The sequence below is a fragment of the Mercenaria mercenaria genome, unplaced genomic scaffold (assembly GCF_021730395.1).
Source record: "Mercenaria mercenaria strain notata unplaced genomic scaffold, MADL_Memer_1 contig_149, whole genome shotgun sequence".
NCBI lineage: Eukaryota > Metazoa > Mollusca > Bivalvia > Venerida > Veneridae > Mercenaria > Mercenaria mercenaria.
Window position 1 is genome coordinate 62,146 of NW_026459468.1, and position 15,490 is coordinate 77,635.

At 36.1% G+C, this 15,490-nt stretch overlaps 1 protein-coding gene across 1 annotated transcript; it reads right to left on the bottom strand.

The window, feature by feature from the left end:
* Positions 1-1,438: 1,438 nt before the first annotated feature.
* Positions 1,439-15,344, bottom strand: LOC123526540 (interferon-induced protein 44-like; the record flags this gene model as incomplete). Its single annotated transcript, XM_053532560.1, has 4 exons — positions 1,439-2,175; positions 3,397-3,568; positions 3,858-3,998; positions 15,153-15,344. Coding segments are annotated over 4 exons (777 nt in total), but the record flags the coding sequence as incomplete, so codon positions are not given.
* Positions 15,345-15,490: the final 146 nt, after the last annotated feature.

Here is a 15,490-nt window from a genome sequence, read left to right on the forward strand (position 1 = left end):
CACAATTTCATGTTTTATGGACTGATCTAATATGCGCCAATTATCTTTCTTTTTAAAGATAGTCCTTTCTGAAGCATTTTTAAATGAATTATATATCGTTTTTTTTTCTTGTATAGAGTGTATATTCATTTTAGAAAAACTTAGTTGAGGATATACTAATAAGTTGAAACAAAGCCTCATATTAAATGTATTTTCCTCGCTTCCTGAAGTCTACGCACTGTTTCAGACGCACTGTTTCAGAACTTGTGGGAAACTATTAGTTGATTAAACATAATAGACAATAAGTTGGTGACGATTCGAACACGAAATTAAAAGCTCGCTGAATGAATCATGTGACTGAACAGTGGTCTAAAGATATTGTCAACATTCGGAAAAATACTGTCGGCCTAGGATCTGCTTCGATTGACAAATACATTATACTCATTCTCCTCATTTGACCATATATCGTCGCCGTAGGATAGTTGTTTCTGCTTCTAAGGACCTTTTAATTATATGGTTGACTGTTTATTGTATCACTTGATTTCTGTTATATATAGTGTAGTATAGATCTAGAAGTGTGTGATAAGTAAGTTTAACTTGCATACTGAGATAATTGTGACTTGACCATTTTTTTAATATTTTTTTTGTGTTTGTATACTTTCCAATTATGAGGGACACTTGTCTAAATATGAAATGGTTTATAAGTAACATATCTTCAGTATCTAAATTGCAAGGCAATGCCTGCATATATGTGTATTGTGCACTCCACTGAAAATGTAAGCGAAGTAAATCAGAATCTACAGAATAATATTTGTTGTAATATCATTAGAAAATATGACTAAGAGCGGATGAGATATTAATGTGTGTGTATGCATATGTATAAACGTCTGCTAAATTATTCGAACAGCGGGCTACTTATATCACTACATGGGTTCGAACGGGAAACATTCATTTTACATGTGTTTTATGAATCAATGTAAATAGGTATAAATCTGGTTAAAATTGCCCTTTAAAGGTAAATATGAAGTTCACTGATATATTTAATGACTGTAAATGTGTCCATAGACACCCATTTATCAAAGTCTGCATGGTTATTGTCACAAACACTCTAGACCCCCTCCCACCCCACCACACATACACACACACACACACCTTTAATCCGTCTCTTCCAACTGTAAGCCAGTATCTTTTAGCTTTTCAAAACGGACAGAGCGTAGGTGAAAATCATAGACCATATTTGTTACAATTTCAGCATATTTTATTTAACTTGCACTGGATATCCGCTCTATATCGCGCACGCCTAGGGTACCAAAAAAGAGTGTTATATTAAACAGTCATCGTGTAGCACAAAATGTAATTATCCGCCGCCCTATGACATATACGTATAAAGCAGGTATCTTTCCACAGAGGAAAAATGATTGATTTTTATAAGTTATAGATTTCTCATCGAAAAATATCGCAATGTCAATATTATTTAATGGAAAGATTGCAGACCCGTCGATTGATACCAAAGATATATAAGTAGGTTCTAATCTAAAATTTGAATCGAATATTGTCTCTCTTTCCTATCTTATGATATGAAAGGTCACTGATGGTAAGGAGCGTTTTAAATACAAAAACATGCTGAAAATGTACAAAAACCTTTTCTATGCTCTCCACATAAATGCTCAATCGTTTTAAATTTAACAGAAAGTTGACAGAACCAAATGAGATGTAGGGAGCGGGTTCATGACCACAAGTATTTTTGTTCATCGTAAACAGCAAATGACCACTAGATTGTAGGTGCTTTCAAACAGCTTTAAAATGGAGTGAATGCTGTTTATTCTGAATTATCTAACTAAGAGATGATTTTATATATGTGTATAAATTTATCATGTAATATATTCTTTCTCTACTGAAAAGCAGTTAAATTGTTTTTCTATATTCACTCATTTAAACGAAACTTAATGTGATCAGACGCGTAGTGAAGGATTTGTTTCAGCGCAAGTAAGATAGGAATGCATTTAACTGGTTCCACCTCCGTATCATCAGTGAAATTGACGACTGGATGTATGTTCTTCTTTTGAATTCCTAAAATATGTTCTGCTTTCGTCACAGCAGTATCGACTATGCTGCTGTGAAATAGGTATTTGATGTCCTTCCGGAGATATGGGTATATCTTGTCGATCTTTGTAAGAATAAGAACAATAGGAACTCCTAAAATTAAAGAAAAATAAAATCTTTCACTGTAAGTTGACATATGCCCCTGAAGTGTTTCTGTGATACAGAATATGCAAACCTTCACTGTCTAAAGTCCAACATATATAATACAAAATACCCTTATTTTTGTTTTAATTGGACATTGTAGGCTACGTACACACTACTCTTTTAGCGCAGTTAGGTTAGCTCTACTTCAAATTGCCCTTAATCCAAAAGTTTCTAAAATAGAAATAGTGGAAACTGAACAGGTCGCTCAACACAAAAAATAAAAATGTTAAAGGCTCGGTATGACTGAGTCTGTTCATAGATTGTAGTGGAAATGCATGTTACCGTCCTCACCCTCTAGCCCCAGTTTGAGCAAAACTCAACATTTACACATGTTCCAGTGCAGAAAATTTAGATCTAGGAAGACAGTTCAAAAAGTTCTTGTTCTGGAGTTTTGCTTCCTGGCATTGCACTTCGTCTAATAATCCTCTAATTTTAATAAAAGTTTTGTTGCATTATCTTCTCTTATAACTGAGAAAATGCACAAACATGGAAACATGAAAAGAGTGAAAATAATTGGAGCAAGAGTAGTGTGTACTTTATTCCTCCTCATTTATCAATACTCAATGTTGATGTCAATTCTTTACATAGTTTTTAAGTTATGCTCTGGACAAGCAAATGGTATGGGTATACATGCATACGAACGACATACAGGCGGAAGGACGGTTCGATTACTATATGCCGCCTTTCGCTCTTCTTTATTGTAATACTAAGTAATCTATTTTTTCTTATCCTTAATAATATCTCTCTGTGTAAATGCTTGTTGAGATGAAAAGCTTACAACTTGCCGCAGAATAATCTCAATTTTCAATCATTATTCATCTTAGATTAGCATAGATATCAGATAAAATATATATTAACTCTTGTTCAGTTCTGTACGTGTTGAGAATAAAGATAAAGAATGTAAACCAATGTTTCGAATAGCGATTTTCTAAAACTAAGGCATACCTTTCAAGAGCTATATATAATATCTGTCATCAAGGCTGTAGATTTGTATTAACAAGAAATGAGGCTGAGTTAACAAGCAAAGAGGTTGAGAAGCGTTTAAAATATCACAACAATATCTGGACATTTAAAGATTTTGTTGCACGAAAGGCTGGTTGCATTTTTTTCTTTTTAATTTCATTGTTTGCTTCTATAAGATTTGATGAAGTTCTTCAACTGTATTTTTACCTTTACTAATCGTTTCTCTCACGACTTGCCTAAACTTGTTAGAAATTCTGTCTGTAATCAAATCTAAGAGTCTAACGTCTAGTACAATAACCAAACAATGGGATTTGTCTTCTTTGGACGGAGAATCTGCGAAATACGGATCTGTTTCCTGTATTGGCACTCCACCTTTAAACTAGAAAATAAAAGTTGTACTATTTAAAATTGATTTTAATGTGTGCACAGAAAACTAACAATTGTGTTTTTGTTATGATACTGGCTTTGTCATTGACTTAGTTTACGAAGTATTACCTAAACAAATATTAAATGAATAGAAAAATCGCTTTGTTGTAGAAATGTGCTTGTCTTAATGAAAATCACAATAAGTAAATTTGCAGAAAGTAGTGCGTATCAGTTCAAAGTTCGTGTATATCAACTGCATTTATATTCATAAATGAAAGTTCTGTATGTAGTTACAAGATTACCTCATAACCTGCTTTGATGTTTCCATTCAAGGCGTACTCTAAATCCTCAATGTTGAAACCTAGTCCTTGCCCTTCCGATAATCCAGCTGTGTCTCTGATTTCAAAATTCTTAAAAGCACAATCGTCAGGGGCTTTTATATACTGAAACAATAAAGAGACAATATGACCATTTCAAAAGTTTGAAATGAAAAAGGAAAACAAGGATTAAATTCCAACTGTAAAAGCCACTTTTAAAGACCATAGACACACTTACATGAAGTAGTTATTAAATTGAATGGAACAGTATCGAGGCCAAATTTGGATCTTGTTTTAAAAATGACTGGCTACGACAACAAAGTAAAACGAAACATGTACGAGATCAGGTACCGCTTTATTTCTAAAGAAGGCTTGAAACTTAGTTACAGGCAAATTCTACATTGTAGAAAAACATGAGAATTATTTGTTTTATTCTGTACTTTTTACTATAAAGCTTTAAATAAACGGCCGTTACGTACACATTCCTCTGTGGTCTATTTGTCTAGCAATAAGGAAAGTTTTTGTTTCCGAGGCAATCTGGATTCGGTTCCCGACTCAGACATGTGTGTTCTTGATTTTACCATTTTGTGAGATAGACTAGAATTAAAACATTGTGCTCCAATGTCATAATATAAATAAACTTCAATTTTAAAGACAAATCACTTTAGCTAAAGTTCGCAGATTAGTCGCTTAAATATATATTTATGTCAGTAAGTAGCAGCTGCAATATTATATTTAGTCAAATTCCTGCATCTTTATGCAACGGTATTTAGGTAAAAATAGTATCTTGCACTGTGTTTTAAATATAACGTAATGTAACATGCTATATTCTTTTTTATTTAAAAAACGTGCCACCTGAGGGAGGGAGGAGAGAGAGTCTTTCCCACCAAAGTTGATTAATGTAGAAATAGGTCTGTCCTGAACAGCATTGTTCAGCCGTCGTTATATCATCATTTTTTATACTCTGTGAAAGTCTGAGAAAATATCTTAGCCGGTTCAAAATCGGAGCTCAAAATACAGCTGTTCATCGATCCGTCCGACAGAACGTTTGCTACATACGATATTCAAATCATCGATTATTTTACATATACATATATGTTTTAAATAAGGTAAAACAAAACAGATGGGACTATAACGGCTTTACTTAGAAAACCCAAAGTATGCGGTTTTAAGGCAAGAAGTTGTTATGCACATGAAAATAAACACTGGCAGGAAAATGCCACTCTAAAAGGTCAAGATATGCCTGGTGGCTGTATTAATGTTGTTGGAAAGTGGAGTATCCATTATGGCTCATTCAGTCAGCAGACGATTTTCCGGCGCGTCGACGTACGTAACGTCATTGTATTGACATTGTATTACCTCCGCCTATAGAAGATTTGAAAACACATCTAGGTATTAGGATTCACCAGAGATGGCTACCATAAATGTGATCAACATATTAAGGCGAAAACAGCCGCTCTATAATAAATCAACTACTGTGCAGTCATAGCAGGCTGTAAAATCACTGGTCAAAAACAAAAATAAACTCATCAAAGACTTGTCAAATGTAACACCTAAGAAACTTTTGAGCATTATGTCTTTCAATGTCCAACTTTCAGAAAGCAGAGAGAAACATTTGAAAAAATAGTGGATGACATTCTTTATAATTGTAAAATTGCAAACATGTATCCCTGGCTACACTTGTGGGTGAAATTGAGGAAGCATCAGACTCTGCAAAAGAAGAATCTGTCAAAACTTTTGTTACATTTATTTAAAAACGGGCAGATTCTATTACAGACATTAAAACTCTCCCCTCAAAGCAGATTGCAATAATGAACAAGTACACTGCACCAAGCTATATGTGATGCCAGCAAGTACGAAAATGATCTATACACAAAAATGTATTCTTCACTCCTCTTAACATTGTTGGTGCCGTGACAAAAACTGAAATGAATCTGCAAACACTTAAGCAGGCATGAGATGACCAAAAAGCTGTTACTGTTCGCTATTTGTAAAAAAGTAAGGCCGCCGAAGAAAATGCTGAAAATATCGAGGAGTTTAAAACAATACTTCCGGCGAAAGAGGCAAAGCATAAGATGTTGGAAGCGATAAATGAGAAGATTTAGATACAAACAGACGGTAGAGATTTAGAGAGCGAGATGTTCGATACTGATGTTAAACCTGCAACTTCAGGTACGGAACTTACATTCGCACATAAAACAGAGTACCAGGCCGCCACTGCCGGATGATGCCCATGCGTATGATCTGAAAAGGAACGTACGGGACAGAAATTCAGTTTCATAACTTAGTTTAATTTTCCTACATTCAGTGGTAATATACCAGACTGTCAGGCGTTTTGGGGATTCTGTCGAGTCTACAGTGCATTGCAACTTGTCACCTTCCGAAGTACAGACATTTAGCTATTTCTGCTCACTGACGGTGCTGACGGTGCTGCACAAGCTATCGAGGGTTTCCAGTTATGCATGCTATCTCAAGGCTGTAGACCTGCTACAAGAACGTTTCGGACTATTAAAGTGATATATCAAATGTATTGCATCACTCTGTCAATGCTAGCCTACTAGTTCCGTACATCAAAGTAAAATTCCGGTGGAACTTAGATGCAACATTACTCGTGACCAAAGACATTGCAGCTACTTACCTTGTGGGCAGCGATGAAAAAAAGAGAGTTGTCCTGCCTATCCACACCTCAGAAGTTCATACGTTCCATACAGGTACAAAGTCAAAGCTAGACGGTGTCCAGAGAAAAAAAGAAACAACATGATTGCAAAAATGTACGAACGTCCTATCCACTTTTTGGTGATGATCGCAGTGCCACTTTCTGCACCAAGATAAGTTCTTTTGCAGATAGAATAGACAGTGTTAAAAGAAAATACTTATGTTTTAATTCTGTAGGAAGTTACCAGGAGTCATCTTGCCATTCAAACTTCCAGTGCCGCCACTGTCGAAGGAAGCATCATCCAAGCATCTGTATTAAGAGTTCGAGTGAGAAGTATATCAATGATCCAACAATACCGGTATCACCCTTCAAACCTGCCCAGTACCAGTTCAACAGAACAGTGGGCTATCTTACATTCACACCTAGTGTCCTAATGACCATTATTACGAAAAACAGTTGTGGGAGACGTATCCCCGATGCAAATATCTTGTATTACGAGGGCGTATATAGGTAACTCATTAAGGAAGAATTTGCAAATAAGCAACAGCGTATCGGAAATGAAGTAATACATGTTTCTTCCTCACAGACTGTCAGACACAGTAAACCTGCTAACCGAATGCAGTGCCAAGATACCAATCAACGTCCTAGTAGTCCCTACAATGACTGTTTTATTGCAAAACCTGCAGCGTTTCGTGTCTATATCTACAAGGTGTGAAGCTAGCTGACACAGTAACAGAGGATGGTGCATTTGATACTTCACTTTTGATTGGAGCTGATAAGTACTGGGACATCGTTCAAAACAATGTTGTTACAGATAGCGGACCGCCAGCTGTGAAATCTAAGACAGAATACCTCCTGTACAGTCCATTTTCGGTCGCCGGTAGTGAGCAACACAGTACATCATGAATGTCATCACAGGTTCACCCATTCTTTTCAGCCTATAGTGGTTCTGGAAACTTGAGTCTGTACTTCAGACTTACTTGAAACTTGCCAGAAGAACATCATTGATTTCAAAGATGAACGATACGTTGCAAAACTACCATGGAAAGAAGATCACCAACTACCCCGGACAATTATGATTGAGTGAGACGTACACAAAACAACAAATATATGGTCGAAGTTGGTGATATCGTACAAATTCAGGACGACGCCCCGAGAAACCAGTGGAAGCTTGGTATTATCACGGACCTAATCACCAGATATGATGTCATTACACGAGCAGCAATGTTGCGTACCAGGAACGGAAATGTGACTTCAAGACTACAGTGAAGTTGTACCAATTACAATTAATTTGACACGATATACCCTTACAGTATATAAAGGAAATTCTATGCATTCATACAATAAAACTTTTCGCGGCCATCGTAAGTGTCCATTATGGCGCGTTCCTGCAGCAGATGCCTTACCGGCGCGTCGACGCACGTTACGTCATTGTATAGAAATACAAGGCAATATTCTTCACTCCTCTAAACAGACCTTTTTGTCTTTGCTTCTTGTTTGGTTTATCGTCACACCAGCACAATTATAGAGAAACCCTCTCAAGAACAGACTCTATCTAACTGTGTCTGATATTATTCTGCTTGGTTGTATTTTCAGCTTTTCGTCTTTTCACTGTGGAAGAATGTTCCACTCTGATCAATATTTTAAGCTACAGGCGAGTACCTGTGTAGAACCGCTGGCTGGATGGCTTCTTTCAATGATACGAGGGTCCTGCAAAATGTTATGTCATTTGGTTCGAATTTCTTAATTGCTATGTTTTTATTAAAATTTATTTCTGTTTCAAACCTTCAAAATTATTCCCCCTTTACCGAAACATATTTTTGTAACTATTTTACCCAACCGCGAAAAGCAGATAAATCGACGCCTTAGAAAAATAAGGTCGTTACGACCTTATATGACCCATACATATTCGGAAGCTGCATAAAAAGACGCATGTAATAGACCTTGTATTAGGCCAATAGTAATAGATTATGTTGACCAAATTTGAATCAGAAAAAGGTCTTAAATAAAAAGTGATATAGCGAGTTCGTAAAAGAAGGTCGTAACTGCTACTTACGGCCATTTCTTTTCAATCATACTTAAAGGGAATGTCGAAGAAGAAGGTCGTATCTGCTACTTATGACCTTTTCATTGTAACCATAAAGAAGAGGTATTTCGTAAAAGAAGGTCGTATCAGCAAATAAATTCCATTCTAGCCTCTAAATGCGCTGCTTGCAAGTCTTACTATTTTTTGTGAAAGAAACAAACGTGATATGTTTTATATAAATCAATATGGATATACATAAAGGAACAGCTGAGCTGGCATGCTGCACCAAATGATATCTATCCGAATATTTTGAATCTTGAAAAATCTCTTTGCTTCATTTTGAAATTAAAATCACATGTTTACAACTTTTCCTTCAACATTTCTTAAGTAAGTAGATCTAAAAGATATTTGATACTTATAGGTGTGTATGTGTGTGTGGGGTGGGGGGCGTGGATGGGGCGGGGGGACGGGCAATAAGGTCTACCATACACCCCCTAGACCTTTTTTTCAAAAGTTCCAAATTGTTTGACAGGACCAGTTCTTTCAAAATGAAAAATGTTCCCATGAAAAATTCTTTTGAACTATACCTGATTTCACTATTTCCATGGCAACTGTTCATTTTTGAAAAGGACAACCATATAGATGATAATCAGCCATATCTTGGTCAGTTTTGGTAATAAAACAATAAAAATGGTTTCAAAATGTAGCAGAATTTTTATTTTAATTAACTAATTTGCTTATTCCTAAATATGAATGAGAATGTTACAAAATGACAAAATTTTATTAGAAAATAATATTTTCTAAGTTTTAAATCAGTTAGTTCAAAAGAGTTTTTTTTTTCATGGGAGTATGTTTCATTTTGAGAGTTGGTCCGGTGACACAAATGGAGGGTGACACAGTGCAAGCTCAGATTGAACGTTACACGAAACTGCAAGATATTTTCACTCCTGATGGATGGATCCATACTTTACGGAACAGTAAACAAACAAAACCAAAGTTTAATGTCAAGGACGTAGTTCAGTCGGATATAATCGACTTCAAACTTTTGTCTGATGATACTATTTTGAACAGAAGCATAACATCTGATGGATCGCCGGTTGAGTGGAATAAAATACATAGTTTTCAGTAGCGAAAGGATGAGCCAAATTGTATACATTATAAATACGAGTTAGACTCTAAATGAAAAATGTTTGACATCACTGCCTCTGGAAGTAGAAGAAGTGTTGTAAAACCTATATATTAAGTTACCGACTGTAAATTTGTACAAATCCTTCCTTCCAAATTCTGAGCAGAAATACAAAGATCTTATAAAATATCTGTTTTCAAAAACTTTCACTTTTTTTTCTATTGATTTAAATATTGTGAGAAAGGTGTTTTACTGTAATCACAATATAATTGAAGAAGAGTGTAAGGAATATTGTTAAAGGCTCAGAGATGCCCTATATTATATCTGAGCCCAACTGTGTATGTTTCTAGCATACCAGACGGGAATGTCCGGTATTTTTATCAGTTCTGGAAAAATCCATCTTACACCGCGGGATGTAAAATGACACTCGTGCTGTAAATGACGTATTACGAACTACATATATGTAGCAATTTACATTTTATTACATTAAAACGGAATAACAAGAGCGCCGCCAAGCGGGGCAATATACGCCCGAAGGATTACATCATAGGATGGGAGTAAAATTTAAAGAACGTGACTGTTGAAGCCCAAAGGACAGGAACAACAAAAAAGAAGAAATTCCAAAAAAAATTCTAAGTCCATAAAAAATTCTTATCAGTACCTGGTAGAGTTATGTCAAAATAGATCTAAAACTTGGATGTACCATCCATGTTATACCACAGAAAAGTGGTCTCGGTTTTTACCTACGGCCAATAATAAAAAAGTTTCAAAATAAGCTATTTATAGTAACAAAAAAGGGAAGTAATTCAAAAACAAAAATTATTGTAAGAGAACAAAAATGGATCTGCAAAATAAAAACAAGAGCACTGCAATGCAGAGCAATATACACAAAGCAAAGTCATATATGACATTTGACCCCTAAGTGTGACCTTGACTTTAAAGCAAGTCATCCAGAACATGCGCTCTGCACGTCGCCTCAGTGTGGTGAACATTTGTGCCAAGTTTCTTTGAAATCATACAAACAGTTCATGCGCTCTGCAAGTCGCCTCAGTGTGGTGAACATTTGTGCCAAGTTTCTTTGAAATCATTCAAACAGTTCATGCGCTCTGCACGTCGCCTCAGTGTGGTGAACATTTGTGCCAAGTTTCTTTGAAATCATTCAAACAGTTCAAGAGTTACAGAGCAGACACGAAACACACTCATATGACCTTTCACTCCTAAGTGTGACCTAGACCTTGGAGCTAGTCATCCGAAACAAGCGCTCTGCACGTCGTCTCAGTGTGGTGAACATTTGTGCCAAGTTTCGTTGCAACCCTTCGAGCAGTTCAAGAGTTACAGAGCGAACACGAAACACACTCATATGACTTATGACCCCTAAGTGTGACATTGACCTTGAAATGACACATCCAAAACATGCCTTCTGCGCGTCGTCTTGGTGTAGTGAGCATTTGTGTCAAGTTTCTTCGAAATCCTTCAAGGGGTTCAAGAGTTACAGAGCTGGCACGAAATTGCTAACGGACGGACAGACGGACACCCCGACCATAACATAATACGTCCCTTCGGGCGTATAAAAATCCGATACCTTGACAGTTCCGTTTGTTTTCTTATAGTATATTACTCGGTACAAAAAACGTTATTATATCAAAAATTCATAACGTTACGCTGCAACAGATAAAACAAAACCGGAACTAAACATTGTTATTTGTCTTTGAAACGTCATGACGTCTTTCCTGTTTACGGACATTGGCTTCTATTTTTATTTCTTTAATATGGTATGCAAAAAAAAACGATTCTTTCACTGGTTGTAGGTGCAGATGGGAATATCCGGCTCTCGGGCAACTTTTTACACGGTTACTCGACTGGAGCCTCGTAACCGCCTAAACAGTTACACTCGAGGTGGAAATTCCCATCTGCACCTACAAACGGTGAAAGAATCTTTATATAATCTTAAATGAAATTGGTATTTTGTATATTAAAGTTTTCTTAAAATTTAATGTTGTTCAATATTTTCAGAAAATACTGTTTGCATTCGAAGTTCTTAATGATTAAAAATTTCAAATAAGAAAGATTGATAAGTGTACTGTACTTTTCGTTTGAGTGGTCATTAATATTGTTTCAATTTGTTTGAAATTAAATGTTATAATGGCGACAGACCAAAAATTATACCTATAACTTGGGTCATGCGCTTACTATGCGTACATTACTCTTATACTGAAGTACTACAGTAAGCTATTGAATTTCAACCATAAACTTTGCGAAGTGGCCAGAAGTAGCAGTTACGACTTGATCAAAAGTTTGAATAATGTGTAATATTAGAAATAAGATCGTATGTGGCAGTTACGACCTTATTACATCGCATGACTTCCTGCATTTTCTCTAAAATTAAAAAGTAATTTTCACTTTTCGAGCATTATTTACTTATTTCTTTTGACCATATAAGTGTTTAAGTGTTTTATCAAATGCATCCGATTTATGCTTCTAAGACAATCTAATGTTTTTACGTAAAATGGATTTTTTTCTTTGTAGGTAGTTTTTTCGTGTTTTCTCAAAATAGCATTTTTGAACTTACAACCTTATTTTTCTAAGGCGTCAAAATAGTCTTCTTTTTGTATCTTTTTGAGACACTGATAAATGGTGCTGCCAAGAGAACTTCCGGACATTTTTTTCTTTTTCAGAAATCATTTTCTTATTCCTTGGAAATACAAAAAAACAGTGACTCAGGTCAGGTAAACAAGGCGAATGGTTTACAACTTCCACCTTTTCAGAAGCCTAAAAAGACTTAGCATCGCACTTGTTAGAAGGCGTAACAAAGATTTTAGGCCTACCAAAACGGGTATCATCTTCGGCAGATAATTTCCCAGCTTTAAAAGATTTAACCCAATTAAAAACTTTGCGCATTGAAATAGCTTGGTATATATATACCACCTTCATCAAACATTTGCTTTAAATCTATAACAAGCCCAATACTCCATTTTACAATGTGACAAGTAAATTGGTCTGTGTATTTATTCTAGTGCAACGACGTGTTTTAAAATCTAAATAACTACGGAAGCCCATTAGTGAAAGAACTTTTTGCGGGACCCTCGTAGAATTCTATCTTAAAGCGCGACTTTTCGAGCCTTCATTTGTAAGGCAAATAAATTGAAGTCAGCGTAACGACTTGGCCGCGGTAGCCCATGTGTTGATGCCCTTGGTCTCGTCGTGTGTCACACAAACATCGATAAATTTGGCCATGTAAGAAAAAAGACGATGTGCACGTATAAATTAGCACATGCGCTGATATCATGTTTCAGCAACAGCAGAAGATGGAAGTTTCAGATAACCCACGTGGGTGATACTTTTTATTTATCTAGTGTTGAGATAAACAGGAAAATATCCGGTTAAGCCTGTTATTGTCAACAGTTAGGTCAGAGTGAATGTTCTACATTCTACAACTACAGGATATTGCCACAGTGCGCTTAAAGGTATTCTGACCCAAAATTCATTTTTGAAAATAAGATCAGTCACTACATATAGTTTACTTAAACATAACATTTACAAGTTTATGTGAATTGAGATTTAGAAGTATATTACCATACAAATTTCTTTCCAAATAATCTACCTGTTCAATAATTGTTGTGTCTTATTGTCCTGTACGACTATATACTTGAAATATTCTCAAAACATTGTCTCCCTTTAACATGAATGCCATTTCAAAACAAACAAACACAGTTTTCAAAAAAGCTAGAAAGTCGCTCGGTTAGCTCTTGCTATAGGAGGGCAGGGATGGAACTCAAAATGATGTGCCATTGAAAAAAGGTCTATGAACTTTTATAGTGCACAATGTCGTGGGTTCAATCCCTGGCTGCGTCATAACAAAGACGTAAGAATGGTACCAGAATTCCCTTGCATGGAACTCAGCATTAAAAAGGAAACAGGCTTCCCCTGATACGCACTCATGGCGATGGATATCACCAGGAATGAGGTGTCGAGAGTGATTAATCTAATTTGAAATAACTTGTTTCACAATGAACCTAAAACAAATTAGTAACGATCAAATCAAAATCAAGGTCAAAATAGTGGAAAATGTCAGTGATTCCACCGAATGTCAAGTTATGTCTACAATGAATAAAACAGGCATCCAGTCCCTAAAATATTTCCACTGTGAGATCATGATGGATTGGTTTAAAATATGCAAGCGTCTAAGTGCTCAGCTGGCTCAGTTACCACAAGTTTCACTAACTGTTAAGCTCATTTTTGCAATTAGGGAGAAGCTATTGATGTTATATTCTGCTTGCGACGGATCGGTCCTTTGCCTGTCTTTGAGCTCTTTTAGTTTATTAAAGATGACCGCGGCCTTAAAGGTCTTTTGTATGCCAGCTATTGACTGGTCTTTTCTTGTAAACGGACCGACATTTTGTTTGGGGCTGCTGACATACTCTTTGTAAAAGAAGAAATTGAGTTTTCATAGTTAAGTCATATCGTAATATTGTCTCGTCGAGGCGAGCCAGCATGAATATAAACAATTGCTGAAAATTACGTTAAACGTAAGTACGCGAAATTGCAACACTGAGACATTAGTGCAAATGCATCAGATCGGATATAGGTATCATAATACATTTCTTTAAAAATGGTAAGTTTTTTTGGACATATAGCCGCCGTATTGACTACACGCCGTGATTTGAGCCATATTTCTCCTTACAGTATTAAAAATTATTTACATATATATTGCCGCCAAGTAACTCCAAACTTTGGATTTAGATATTTCTTTTAGACATTTAGAAATTGTCGATGATAATACAAATTACAACAAGGTAACAACATTAAAGAAACAAGATACACCATAATGCGTTGCAACTGTACCCACCGCACACTGAGTTGGAATCATTTTTGTCGATTATTTTATATTTCTGCAATGAAAATTCACCGATTACTAAGATATAGTTGTTGCTTGACGGTGGCATACTTACTGTTTGATGCAAAAGTGCTGAGGGGTCGAAATGTGCAATATTTTACCATTTTTGGTGGAAATTCTGCAAAGACGGCACTCCCTCGTCAAAGTGTACAGAAGTGTTTACATTAATGACAAAGAATTGCACTGAACAAGTGTTTGTGGCTAGAAAAGTACACATGTGGGCTCCTGTCTCACTGGTTGTTTTAGTTCAAACGTGACAAAATACGGTAACTTACCGTAATGTAATCTGCCGGCCATATTTATCCAACGCGTCTGCGTCGAAAGCTATGGCTAGTGTGATAATCACGACGGGTATTCAACACAGTGTCTGTATGTCCAGCAGCACTGTACCAGTGCCGTTGATAGCTTTTAATATGTTTATCACAATTCAAACTATAGGTGTTAAATGGTGAAGAGACCGAGTCTATCAATCAGTTTTTTGAAATAATTGAGTGTTTGCTATTTCTCATGACATTACTTAATGCGTCCCCCTCCCACCACCACAACCACCCCATCCCTTATAGTTACATAGTTGATACCTGTAATGTAACGCTCCTCTCTAATGCAAATGCAGGTGACACGTGTGCTGGCCTTCCTTCGCTTATGCTGAATATTGAGTTGATAAGAGACGACTTGCCTGACTGCACAGGACCACAAAGAAGAATTCCAGCCCTTTCAATTCCTGCTCTGAATTTAATCGTTCTTACATCTTCAATCAGCTGCTTATATAACTGAAAGATATATTAGTGTTGCGTGTAGGACCGCAAAATTTGACAAACAGATTCATAACTAATTATTTAATACAAATGCTCTTCAAAATCTATTTCTGAGAGAAGTAAATATGCACAAGACCTCAATATACACTCGAGTTGTCCAG